Raw genomic sequence first — 14,346 nt, forward strand, 5'->3', positions numbered from 1 at the left:
ATGTCATTTATAATATTAGTAACAAAGTTGTCAGACAAGATGTTAAAGTATGTAAAGACAACTAGCTGTTTCTGACTGTTAGTAGTTTTTTCATTATTGGTTCATACATTTTGTTTCATTGCTTACTAGAAGACTGTTCCAAACTACAAATTTAAAACACATTCTAACAAGTGGTGCTGTATTATAAAAGGAATATAATTTAATACAATCATGTTTATACAATTGGGAAGGTGAATCAAAGAATGCATACATGTATGCTTGCTCACAGGATGCAGTAGTTCAAAATAGGGGAAGAGACCAGTCACCAATGGAGTCCCCCAGGGTTCGGTGCAGAGACTTTTTCTGTTTGGTATATACATCTCAAAAGTAGAACGAAATACCAAAGGGCTTTGGCCGACTATGTTTGAGATGACTGCAAGCTAGGAGCAGTTATTAAATTCCCAAATGACTTAGCCATCACGCAGGAAGGTTTTTCTCAAACAATAACTGGTGCCAAAATCATGAATTGAAACTAACTCCAAGAAATATATCATCATATCCTTTGAGAAGTCATCTACTCCAGGGAACTACCAAATTGGCAATGCACCCTGAGAACTGACCCAGTTGTTTGGCGTTTGGGAACTTGTGTGTACAGTGAACTAACTTTTGACCAACATGTGCCCAGAGTCATAAGAAAGTCTTTCTATATTGCACCGCTTATAAACAAATTGATTTTGACTGTATCTAGAGATGTTATTGTACCCTTTTACAAACCCTCATTAGGTCACTCATTTTGTATAATGCTTTCTTTGGCATGTATCTGTCCAGACTCCTGCAACAATTGGAATGCCCAAAGAGATACCTTACTAAAAGGACACAAGTCCTAAACAGCAGGTCCTGCATGGACCACCTCAAAGATTTATTACTATGCTCATTATCCCACAGAGTGCTTCGAGGTGACATGTCTGGCATACAAGGCATCCTCCGACCAAATACAGCTGGACCTACTGAACATCAGCAAGTCAAATGGCATCAGAAATACTCAGTCTAGGTATCTAAACTGAATGTTGTGAAGAGATGGATATATATCACAGAGGCTACCACTGTTCCAGAACAGAGTATCCATTCAAGTAAAACAAAGCTCATCCCTGTCCATATTCCAATACAACTTATATCTAAGGATAGGTAATAGAAAATGTACTCCAGAATTGCCCCTTATGTCACTAATGGATAGAGGCAGTTCCTAAATGCTGCATCGCTTACATGAATCTCCTCAAATTATCTATAGTATGATCACATTTATTCTCAGTAAGGCTAACATGCAATTATCAGCCATGGGGATAGGTAAGACCAATCAGCAAATGTTAATTGAAGCACCAGAAGGGAAATTGGTTAAGCATAAAACGTCTTCCAAGTGAACCTATGTTGTGGTAGTAAATTGCCCTTTTTAGATCAGTAAGTGCCCCCCCAGTCTTCTACAGCTTCTGGCACTTCTGGGAACCTTTGTGGATGTTGCAGTTGTTTGGTCAGGTACATATTGAAGGGTGCGTTAAACTCTATGATGGACCTGATGAGGGCCAAGTATCATGGTATTATGACCTGTCTGAACCTAGATGCCATGCCCTTCTTATAAGTTGACCTACATAGTAGGCTCAACACAGATAATGTACAATGTTGTAATAAATTAGATGAAATGATAGAATAATTTAAAGAACGTGGCTATGGTGATAGCTTATTGCAGCATATAAAAAGTAATGTTTTAGACAGCAGACATTCTGATGCCAGACCATATTTCACAACTAGCAGCAGGGAAGTGACAAACTCTGCAGATAAGAGACAAGATTATGTGTGATAAATTACTAAGTATAACACAAGAACTGATGGGGTGAAGAATATAATATTTAAAAAACTGAGTATTTACAAGATTATGTGTGATAAATTACTAAGTATAACACAAGAACTGATGGGGTGAAGAATATAATATTTAAAAACTGAGTATTTACAAGATTATGTGTGATAAATTACTAAGTATAACACAAGAACTGATGGGGTGAAGAATATAATATTTAAAAACTGAGTATTTACAAGATTACGTGTGATAAATTACTAAGTATAACACAAGAACTGATGGGGTGAAGAATATAATATTTAAAAACTGAGTATTTACAAGATTATGTGTGATAAATTACTAAGTGTAACACAAGAACTGATGGGGTGAAGAATATAATATTTAAAAACCTGAGTATTTACAAGATTATGTGTGATAAATTACTAAGTATAACACAAGAACTGATGGGGTGAAGAATATAATATTTAAAAACTGAGTATTTACAAGATTATGTGTGATAAATTACTAAGTATAACACAAGAACTGATGGGGTGAAGAATATAATATTTAAAAACTGAGTATTTACAAGATTATGTGTGATAAATTACTAAGTGTAGCACAAGAACTGATGGGGTGAAGAATATAATATTTAAAAACCTGAGTATTTACAAGATTATGTGTGATAAATTACTAAGTATAACACAAGAACTGATGGGGTGAAGAATATAATATTTAAAAACTGAGTATTTACAAGATTATGTGTGATAAATTACTAAGTATAATACAAGAACTGATGGGGTGAAGAATATGATATTTTAAAAAACTGAGTATTTACAAGATTATGTGTGATAAATTACTAAGTATAACACAAGAACTGATGGGGTGAAGAATATAATATTTAAAAAACTGAGTATTTACAAGATTATGTGTGATAAATTACTAAGTATAACACAATAACTGATGGGGTGAAGAATATAATATTTAAAAACTGAGTATTTACAAGATTATGTGTGATAAATTACTAAGTATAACACAAGAACTGACGGGGTGAAGAATATAATATTTAAAAAACTGAGTATTTACAAGATTATGTGTGATAAATTACTAAGTATAACACAAGAACTGATGGGGTGAAGAATATAATATTTAAAAAACTGAGTATTTACAAGATTATGTGTGATAAATTACTAAGTACAACACAAGAACTGATGGGGTGAAGAATATAATATTTAAAAAAAACTGAGTATTTACAAGATTATGTGTGATAAATTACTAAGTATAACACAAGAACTGATGGGGTGAAGAATATAATATTTAAAACTGAGTATTTACAAGATTATGTGTGATAAATTACTAAGTATAACACAAGAACTGATGGGGTGAAGAATATAATATTTAAAAACTGAGTATTTACAAGATTATGTGTGATAAATTACTAAGTATAACACAAGAACTGATGGGGTGAAGAATATAATATAATATTTTAAAACTGAGTATTTACAAGATTATGTGTGATAAATTACTAAGTATAACACAAGAACTGATGGGGTGAAGAATATAATATTTAAAAAAACTGAGTATTTACAAGATTATGTGTGATAAATTACTAAGTATAACACAAGAACTGATGGGGTGAAGAATATAATATTTAAAAAACTGAGTATTTACAAGATTATGTGTGATAAATTACTAAGTATAACACAAGAACTGATGGGGTGAAGAATATAATATTTAAAAAAACTGAGTATTTACAAGATTATGTGTGATAAATTACTAAGTATAACACAAGAACTGATGGGGTGAAGAATATAATATTTAAAAAACTGAGTATTTACAAGATTATGTGTGATAAATTACTAAGTATAACACAAGAACTGATGGGGTGAAGAATGTAATATTTAAAAAAACTAAGTATTTACAAGATTATGTGTGATAAATTACTAAGTATAACACGAGAACTGATGGGGTGAAGAATATAATATTTTAAAAAAACTGAGTATTTACAAGATTATGTGTGATAAATTACTAAGTATAACACAAGAACTGATGGGGTGAAGAATATAATATTTTAAAAAAACTGAATATTTACAAGATTATGTGTGATAAATTACTAAGTGTAACACAAGAACTGATGGGGTGAAGAATATAATATTTAAAAACTGGAATATTTTTAAGACAATGCCTCAAATGAATGGAATAGTAGGGGGAAAGCCATATTTTGCATATAGGAACTGAGATCTACTTTTCTTCATCGAAATTTCACTACTTCGGAAAAAGAAAAGTATATGCCCACTTCAGCAAAAGTGCATTTCAACAAAAGTGCACTTTCGCTGAAGTGTAGTCACCACATCGGCTGACTGCAAAAAAAACCCCACAAAAATCTTTTGCCCCCCGCTACTTAAATGTACAAACTCCAGAACTGCACTACAGCAAGGAAAAGGGAATATTCCCATTCCGCGCTGTATTGTGACCTCCGTAGTTGGTTTTTGAAGTTTCAGTACTTCAAACAAGTGGTCTCGCACAACTGAGTTTCGAAGTACTGAAACTTCGACCAAACAAATGCATTACAGGAAATGCCCTAGCTTGAAACAACGACTATGTTGTAAACACATGTACAGTCAGCAACAAGAACAGATGAAGAAGGGCATGTTTCCTGGCTACAATTGTAAATGTTGTAATGACTTTGAAAAAGGCAATGCATTTCTACATCCAGTAACTTAAAAGAAAGCATTCAATTGTCATGCTACGTGTAATACATCCAAGATTGTTTATATGGCTAACTGCATAAAATATATGGCTAACTGCATAAAATATCCTGCTTTTCATATAGGAAAATGTACAGTAATGCTTAAAGAGAGAATTACAGAGTATAAATCAGAAATATGGAGAAAGGCGATTAGTAATGCGCTTACCAAACATGTAGGAGAAAAAGGCATTGAACACTGGTCCCTTTGTAGGGCAATAGATATTAGATATAAGAATAGAAAAGGCGGTGACATGAATAATACTCTAGAAATATGTAAATACAAGTGGATTATACAACTAGATGCCAATCATATGCCAGGTCTGAATATGGCTATAAACATAATATCATCAGTGTTCGCTGTATTAACTAATGCATTTTTAAACCTATATTAAACAGACTTTTAAGGTGAATTTTTAAAAAAAAATTGATAATGTGTTATTAAATTTAAGTATTTTTTTGTTTTTAAATAATTTTAGTTTTAATGTTTTTTTTAGGATTGAGACTAAGTCATATGATTTTTAACTTTGGCTATTTAAATGTGAATTTCTATTCTTGTATGAAGGGTTGTGCCTGAAAGCATTGTGGACTTAGAATAAACTTGGTTTTCATTGGCTATGCTATGCTTGTCTGATACTTGGAGTTTTTGTTTTGAACCATTTTTCTCTAAGAACGGTTAATCTCAGTGCAGGTCTGGTTTGCTGCTTTTGTTCCCAAAATATTGAATACCCTAATAAGGCTGTATTTATCTACAATGTATTCCCTAGTCTATAAGATCTTTTAGCAATCTCTTTACTGACCATATACAGGTGCACGTGCACACACACACACACACACACACACACACACACACACACACACACACACACACACACACACACACACACACACACACCCACATGCACCATGCTATATCCATTGTCAGATGCACGCAGGTCATTTTGTGTTTGTGATACGCTCCATAGCTTCATAGTCATCGCCATAATCCCACAAGTCAGTCTGTATCTTATTTATTCACTAATTCCATAGGTGAACATGATGCATTCATCATCATACACATTTCCCAAGATTATAAACCCACATGACTTATTTTCCATCATGTATATTCTTGAATTTCAGAGCCACACCTAACACTGACGCATTGCAGAATTTGTACTTACAGGTACACTGCAAGATGTCCTTCCATATCACTGTTGCAGTATTCTTTACCTAAGGGTTCTCCTGCCAAGGATAGCCCATCATCCATCCAGAATATCAAAGCCTTTAGTTCTTATAGGCATTGTACATCGCAAGTATGCTCCTCATATAAGGTTTAGGGCATAAACGTGATGCACGCACACAGAACTTCTTTGCTTACAGTCCAAACTCTGTTGCTGAACATTCATCTGAATGCCTTTCTGCTGTGCTGGTTACCAGGCTGTGTTTTCACATAAGTGCCCAGTTGGGGTTCCTTCTCTTTTTTTTATTTGTTATGGTTATTGTGTTCATGTTATCCCGAAGGGGAAAATATCAGTGTGGGAGGCAGAATCCCCATAAAGTCTGTAACAACAAGCGTCTGTTCTGTTTGTGTACTTCCCATGATCATAAGCAGTGTTCTCTCTGCCAGGTATTTGTACGTAATACCCTACATAGTCATATCTCCTGTTTGTCCATGTACCTGGAGAGCCATCATCTGAAGTTGTTGGTCAGGGTGCTATGGTGGAATCCTCCTTTCCTGACCACCAGCTGTATGCCAAGAAGAAGGCAAAACAGTTAGGTCTGATCTGGCTTCTGCCCAGCCTCCTCTGGATGTCTCTCTTGCGGCTGGTGAAAGTCCAGAAAACCATCCATTGGTGGCTTCAGATTCCTCTGGTACAACCCCATCAGAGGCCAGCATGGATCTAGTTTCATGTAGGTCATCTGAGGCTTTTCACACATCTGTATCTGACATTATGGGGAAACCTTGGCTGATTTATGTCCGAAGGACTAAGGGGGATTTTTCAGATCTAAGTTAGAGAGGCTATTTCTCTCACCATTATCCTATCGCACCAGGGATCTGACCCTCTAAGGGTGTTTTATGTGGATGTTCCACAGAAAAAGAAGCAAAAAACAAAGCACATTTCCCCTTTTATAGGTCCCCAGTGTGAGTGGCAGGATTTCAGTCAGGGTTTATTTAATGCTTTGATGGTCTTGAAGCTTCCTCAATGGAGCTCTGGCCCTGACCCTCCTTGATGTACCACTCAACTCAAGAGGACCAGGGAACTGGATTAGTCAAATGTGGATTTGGACTCGGGGGGGGGGGGGTCTTGGCATACTCTTCTCAATCCCTTTCCCTTTGAACTATGGTTCTCATTATGAGGATTCCATAAGTCCAGATTCCCACTGGAGGAGTTGTCCATTGCCCACATGATGGATTATTTTAAGTGGGATTGTTCTCAAGTCTCTGAGATTCAGAAACAATATTATGAGCTCATACAGATGGGGTCTCCCAAGCCATCTGCTGTTCATCCTGTTTTGGTTGCTGTTCTGGATACTTTCTTGGCAGCATCTGGAGCCCCTGATTCTCTGCCTCCTGCACCTGTGAAGCCAGATAGAGTCTATACAGTGCCTGAGGAACACATCATTTATTTATAAATGCCCTTCTGTAGTGTCAGTCTCCTGTGATTAACTCTTCAGTGTTGCCCTCTACCAAGCGGTTGCTGTCTGATAAGGATAGTAGGGCTATGGAAAGGCTGGGCAAAAACAGTTTACTCTTCTGCCACTTTATCCTTTTGGGCCATCAGCTGCCAGATTCAAATGACACTGTATGTACAGTTAGCCCTCCTTTCTCAGGTTTCTAATGTGGTTTCTGGACTTCCTGACTCTGTGAGGAAGGCTTTGGCCCTTTCCTTGCTGGGTTGTACTTCTCAAGTTGTCTGCCACTCAGTCAGATTTAATTATTTATTTATTTTACATTTGTTTACTGGGATAGTCCGACTGGATACATGTCCATTTTCAGCGGAGGCCCGGGGAGAAAAGCTCCAATAGACAGCATTACAATGAATACACAAGTTAGATGCATAGAAAATATAAGACAAGGAGTTATATACAATGGTTTAGTAATGTTCCCAATAGGGACTCATAGTTAACATGGTCTGACACATTAAAGCAAAAATCATCAGATTGGTATAGAACGTAGTTGAATATTAAGATATTATTCAGATATGATTTCATTTTACAACTTAATCAGGGTTTGTACATGGTAAAGCCAGTTCACAGATATAGCTATGATGCAGCCGATTCCTCTTCCAAGGTTGCTGCCTTTGTTCCATTTATTAGATGTTATTCCCAGCTTCCTCTTCAGACCTTGTCTGATGACATTAAGGCCAAAGTTTGGATGCTGTTCTGTAAAATAAAAATCTTTTTTGGTTAATCTGCAGCTGAACATTTCAGGTCTGTCCAAGACTAGAGTGAAGCCTTGCAGGAGATTAAACATTTTTTTGTACCTTATTCCAGTCTGCTTTTTGTTCATAGACAATATTTCACTGTTACTAAGGTGAAGAAGGGATCTAGTCATATGCCTCCTGCTAAATCTGCTCAGACTTCTGCCTCCCATAAATCTCCTTTCCAGGATAAGCTGGATTGTATTTGACAGTTTGGTTACTCCTGCCCTCACCCAGGTACCTTTGTCCCTCCATCTGCCCCTGTCTCTTCCAAACTGGCCTCAGCTTACTTTAGACTCTTGGATTCTGTCCATTATCTGTTAGGAATATTTCGGGTCTATATTAGTATCTTGAACAGTCAAAATGTCAAGGGCAAACAGATCAACCCATATACGTTGATCTACCTCTTTACTGCAATGTTTAAGCATCAAAACACAAAATAGCAAACCATCATAGTTGGTGAACACTGCCTCCCTGGCTCCACATTGAAAACATAAAGTTAAAGACGTAATTTAAGGAGGCGGTATTGGCCAACTATGATGGTCTAAAGAGGTAGATTGATGTATATGTGTCTATTTGTGCCCGACATTGACTGTTTGAGCTACTTGTATAGACCCAATATTTCATGGTTTGGGAGTCTCTTCCACCCTTTTCAGACATTCCTCAACCTACTCTAGAATAGCTCTCTCATTTCCCAGAGGTTCTTCACTCTTTTGGCTCAGGGCACCATTCAAGCTATGTCTGTTGCCCAATTAGGGAAGGGATTTTACTCCAGGATTTTTCTGGTCACATGAAAGAGGGTACTTGGAAACCGATTATGTATCTTTTGTGGATGAAAACCTTTCTCACGATTCCTTCCTTTCAAATGTTATATCTGCAAACATTATTTCCTCTTTTTTTTCCCAGGTCTTTCTCATCTCTCTTGATCTCAAGGATGCAAACCTTCACATCCTCGTCCATCCTCTCTTTAGGAGAGTTTTGTTTCTCTCTCTTCCTTGCATTTTCAGTTCTCTGCTTTGCCCATTGGACTTTCTAATGCCCCAAGGGTATTCTCCAAATGCCTTGTTCCTGTCATTGCTTTCTGAGGGCTTGAGGAATTCAAATCTTTCTCTGTCTAGATGATTTGCTTATAGAATCTCCTACCCCCAGTACTCTGCTTCAGGATCTCAGGTTTACTACTTCACTGTTGCAGAGTATGAGGTTCTCCATAAACTACCAGAAATCAGTCCTGACACCTTCTCTGGATCATATTTTCCTTGGCTGTGACTTTGGATAGTCCCCATGCTCCTAAAGCTCTGCCTTGAAATGCCTTTTTGAATCCCTTGTTCCTCTGGTGGCTGTGATGGCCAGGGAAGTTTTCAGGGTTCTCAGGTTCATAGCTTCCACCATTCCCATGCTCCCCCTCACCAGGCTGCATATGTGGAAGCTTTAGTGTTACCTCTGGTCACTGTGGCTTTAACACTATTACCCCATGAGTTTCCTGACATCTTTCCTTCCTGATCTCAAGCTTCAGTTGTGGATTCAACTTACACCCAAACCCAGGGATTGTTTTCAAGTTCCATTTCCACCTCAGAAGCTCTTTACAGCTGCCTCAGTCAGGGGGTGGGCTCCGTCTGTGGCATCCTCGAGTTTCAGGGTCTCTGGCCTCCTCATCTGAGGTTAGACTGCTGTAGTATAATGGAGATGAGGGCTCTGCTTCTGCCTCTTCAGGCTTTTCATTCCCTCTTTCATCCTTGGCCTCTCAAAATTTTCACAGACAACACAACAGTGATGTGGCATGTCAACATGTAGGGGACCAGAAGGTCCTATCTTCTTTGCTGACCAGCTCTTCAGGTCTGGGATCTAGCTATCCAGTATCAAGTGACTCTTCAGATGGTTTACATTCTCTCAGCCACACATCTAGTGGCAGACTCCTTGATCAGGTCCAGCACACAAGATCACAAATGGATGTTTCACAGAAATGTGTCACTAGGAATTGTCTATTCATGGGATATTCCTCTGGAAGATATTTTGGCTCCCCTGTGATCAGACAACTTCCTGTTTTTTGTTCCAGATTCCCAAAAGTCTTCTGACTTGGAAAGTGGAGACCCTGTATTTTCTTTGGAAGTTTTTTCTGCATTCCCTTCCCTTCCTCTGGCACCATGAGTCTTGCACAAGATCCAGCAGGACTCTCCCAAAATCTTGCTGGTGACTCCCTTTTGGCCCAGGCAGCACTTTGTCCCTCTTCTTTCTCACTGGTCCATGGGGAATCATGACAAGTTACTCACACAAGACAAGGAGTCACCCATCCATCCTCACTTGTCCACTCTTCAAATGATACTGTAGATGACAGGCTTTTGATCCCTTTTAAGCACTTTTTTCTGAGGACATACTTTGGGACACCCACTACCAGGAAATCATACATGTCCAAGTGGAAGAGATTTTCTGTCTAGTGCCTTTCTCACCATCGGGATCCCCTATATATGGAGGCTGCTCTGGTTCTCTCTTATTTGTGTGATCTGCTCCATGCTGGGTTGGCATATTCTTCAGTCAAAGCTCACCTGTCAGCAATTTCTGCATTTCTGCCTTTGACTCCTGATCTGACCTCTAGGTTTGAGGTGAAGCAATTTCTTAATGGCGGCCTTCATATCAGGCCTCCCAAAAGGCCTATTCCTCCTTCTGGGGACACAATTATGTACTTGAAAATTTGAGTTCGGCTCCTTTTGAGTCGTCATCTTCTTTAACTTCCTTACCACACTGTACTTGGAAACTGTTCTTCTTTAAACTCTCACCTCAGCCAAGAGAGTGTCTGAGCTTTAGGGTCTCATGGCTATTCCTCCTTTCTTAGTTTTCCACAGATACAGGTTTTTCTTACTACAAATCCTTCTTTTATGCCCAGGCAGTCAATGAATCATCCCATAATCGGTTTATTCATCTTCCTTCCTTTTTTTTTTCTTCTTTACATTCTGCCATTGAGAAGGTTCTTCACACCATGGATTTGCACTGACAGCCCAGGTAACATTTTGGGTAAAACTAAAGTTATTCACATATCTGAGCAGCATTTTGTTTCCTTTCATCTCAGGACAAGGGGTTTGGCTATTTCTGTGCAAATCATCTCCTCCTGGATTTCTAGGGTCATTTTTTGTTATTCTTTTCATTGAAAATATATTTTCTCATCAGTAAAGTTGCAATCTACTAGGGAATTTGCCTCCTCTGGTGATTGTTTTCAAGAGTCTGGATGCCAGTTCGATCCTTGAGGTTGCTACTTGGTCCTCTGTTCAAACTTTCACTGAGCATTACAAGTTGGATGTTATTTCAAGAGCCAGGCAGGCTTTGTCAGGGCTACCCTGCATGGATTTGTAAAGGGCTCTTCTGTACCTTCCTCTTACTCTCCTGTACTCTCCCTTGGGTAAAGAATATTTCAGTAGTGATATGGAAGGACATCGGACAATTGTGTGAAATCTTAGCATAAACATGAATGTCCTTTTCTTCACTGTTGCAGTATTCATTCCATCTCTGCTACCCCCTTCAGGCTTGTCCTTGTCTTGCCCTTCTAGCCAAGGGGCTTATCATCATCATCATCTTCTTCGCCTGGATGTGCATGCTTTCCTTATCCTTGTGGGCATTCCCCTTCTGGGGCATTTTCAGTTCTGAGTGCGTGTTCGTATGTCACCTTTATGCCCTACTCCTTGTGTGGGGAGCATACATGTGACATGCAGTGTGTATAAGAACTAAAGACTACGGTATACTGCCCAGATGTTGGGCTTTCCTTGGCAGGAGATCCCTTATGTAAAGAATACTGCAACAGTGAAGAGATGTTTATCCACTGTGTGGTTAGATTTTACACAAATGTAGTTTCTTATTGGATGCAGGGACTAAATCACTACACAACTGCTGCAGTGTTTGCATTCACTGATTTTCACATTGTAGAATTAAGCTTTGTATTTGTCAGCCCTACTTAATCTATTGGACTTGATTCATAAAGACTTGCTCTCCAATTGACTTAGCCTGGTATAGGTCTGGCCTGATTCCAAAAGACTTGTTCTCAGAGTGAGTGCTTTACTTTTGGTGTAAGACCTGTCTATAAACAGGCCTACCACTGGTTACCAGATTCCGAAAGATCTGCTTTCAGTCTAAGTAACTTATTTCAGTGTAAGGCCTCTCTTTATAAACAGACCTACACAGGTCTTTTGGAATGTGGCCCATTGTGTATGATGACATAACCTAATTGCTGTCACTTTCTTCTACTGTCATGACCTTGGATATGGCCTAGCCACCATGGCTCCTCCTAACTTGTGTTGAACAGATACAGGACTGCCTAGGGCCTAGCCACCATGGTTCCTCCTACCTTGTGTATAATGAACAGATACAAGACTGCCTAGGGGACTGAGCCCACATTTTACCTTGCAGCAGAAAACTTCTTCCTTCTAAGAATTTGGCCTCTTTGCTCACCATAATTCCTGAAAACCAGTTTAATCATCAGAGAAGAAGTTAGGTTGGTATAGAGACAGACAGTGTGGGGGCTTACCTTATCCTTTATTCAGATGCAGCTTCACCTCCCTTGAACACACAGCTCTTACATTACACTAATTATCAATGTAGACTAACCATCATCTATGTACTTGAGTCTCCACTCTCATTAATCCAGAGAGTATTATGGTGGCTTCACATTTCTTCCTTCCAGCCACACTGATGGGCTTAGTTAGGTTCAGAGTTCCTGGGTTCATAGTTAAATACTCACTACCAGTCTGCAGACTTTTATAAGCATAGATAATTTAGAGGTCAGAATCAAACCCTTTTACCTTGTATCTGTGAGGTAAAGACCTTAACCATTAAGACAAACCCTCCCCTTAACCAGGTCACCAGTTTTACCGTCGGTTTCCTGGGAGCTAAAGTTTGTTCTTTCTGTCATACAAGGTAAATATATGGACATAACTGGTATTGTGGTATGATAATGTATAGCAAGTTGACTTGTTCTTATCTGTATTACTTGTTTTCCAGGAACATGCTGTTAATTTAGAAAAATACATTGCAGAAGAATTTGCAAAACTGCACCAGTTTCTTCATGACAAGGAACAAAAACTCATTCAACAACTTAACAGTAAAGCATCAGAAATTCTGAAAGAGATAGAAGAAAAATTTGAATGCATTAAAACTGGTGTTACAGAAATCCACTCAGCAGTGTCTGATATTAGCTTGGAAATCAAAAAAGAAGTAGACATTCTGGAAGAGAGAAATGACACAGACAGTCTGGCAACCACTGAGGAATCTGTGTCGGGTGACACCTCAGAACATGGAAAACGCAAAACTAATGGAGTTCTGTCAGTAAGTCCACTTTTGATTTTTGCTGTTGTACTTGCATGTCTTTCGTTTTGGAAACTGCAACCTTGGGTTTGCAGCTGACATAAAAAACATTTCAGATAAAGTACCAGCAGTTTAAATCATATACAGCAATGTGCTTATTTTGTAATTACTTTTATTTGTTGTTTTTTTTCTTAATTTGTACTGTTCATTTGCCCAAAATTGGTCAACGGCTTTACATCAAGGCAAACCTTGTCATCTCCCAACATGCTGAAATAAACATACTGGGAACTGAAGTGCTTGAAAAACAACACAATACATTTCCTAACATGTCAAAACAAACTCATTCAGAACAAAAAATTAAATGCCTCAACCTATACTAACTGTGAGATCTCTGGATGTCAGGTTAAGGTGACACTTCCTTACTTGCATACCTCATTGATCTCATTGTTAAAATTAATTAGACATTTGATGACTTTTGACTGGAGAACTATTTATTTAATATAATGCCATCTTCCAATTAAAAACTCTGATGCGAAATTAAAGCTGTCTCTCTTATATACACAGTTTCTGACCATTGGCCGAAAATAGTGTAGCATAGCAGTTGTAGACAAATACAATTTCTTTACTTATTGCAGGACCCTTTTTATCAAGGGTTTGCTGCAAAGGATCATCAGGTAATAGGAAATACAAGGCAGTTGGCTCATGTGACCATTTATACCTGTCAGTACCCATCCTAAACCTGAACCTCCTTTGTCAAGGAGTGCCAGGCCAGTCGGACCAGGGTTGAAGTTGTAAATACCTGCCCAAACTTCCATTTCCTGGTTTAAGGCAGATAATGTATTACACTGCTTAATTTGCAGTGGAAGTCAGTTCCAGAGAAGGGAAAGGTGTTGTGTAATGAAATCTCTCTTTCTATGTTGTTTTATATACTTAGTGCAGATTTAGATCCCTTGTGGACTATTCCATTCATGGAGATTCTAAAGATCAAGGACCACCAAGTTCCTAATGGCTTGAATGGCAAGGAATAAGTCTCCCCTCAGAAGTCTGTAAGATACTGAATAAAGGGACAGTCCTTACATTTTTTCAGGTAGCTTAGGGTTTTTTAACAGGTG

General features: G+C 38.3%; 1 protein-coding gene across 1 annotated transcript in view; it reads left to right on the forward strand.

Annotated features, from left to right (window-relative positions):
• The window catches only part of LOC122814428 (zinc finger protein 316-like), a 92,415-nt gene that overhangs the window by 30,420 nt on the left and 47,649 nt on the right, over positions 1-14,346 (forward strand). Inside the window, exon 2 of the mRNA XM_044087009.1 lies at positions 12,932-13,255. Within this exon, the coding sequence (XP_043942944.1) occupies positions 12,932-13,255 (324 nt within the window). The remainder of the gene's footprint in view (positions 1-12,931; positions 13,256-14,346) is intronic.

This window comes from Protopterus annectens, chromosome 10.part0 (assembly GCF_019279795.1).
Source record: "Protopterus annectens isolate FY-2018-M chromosome 10.part0, PAN1.0, whole genome shotgun sequence".
NCBI classification, from domain to species: Eukaryota; Metazoa; Chordata; order Ceratodontiformes; family Protopteridae; genus Protopterus; species Protopterus annectens.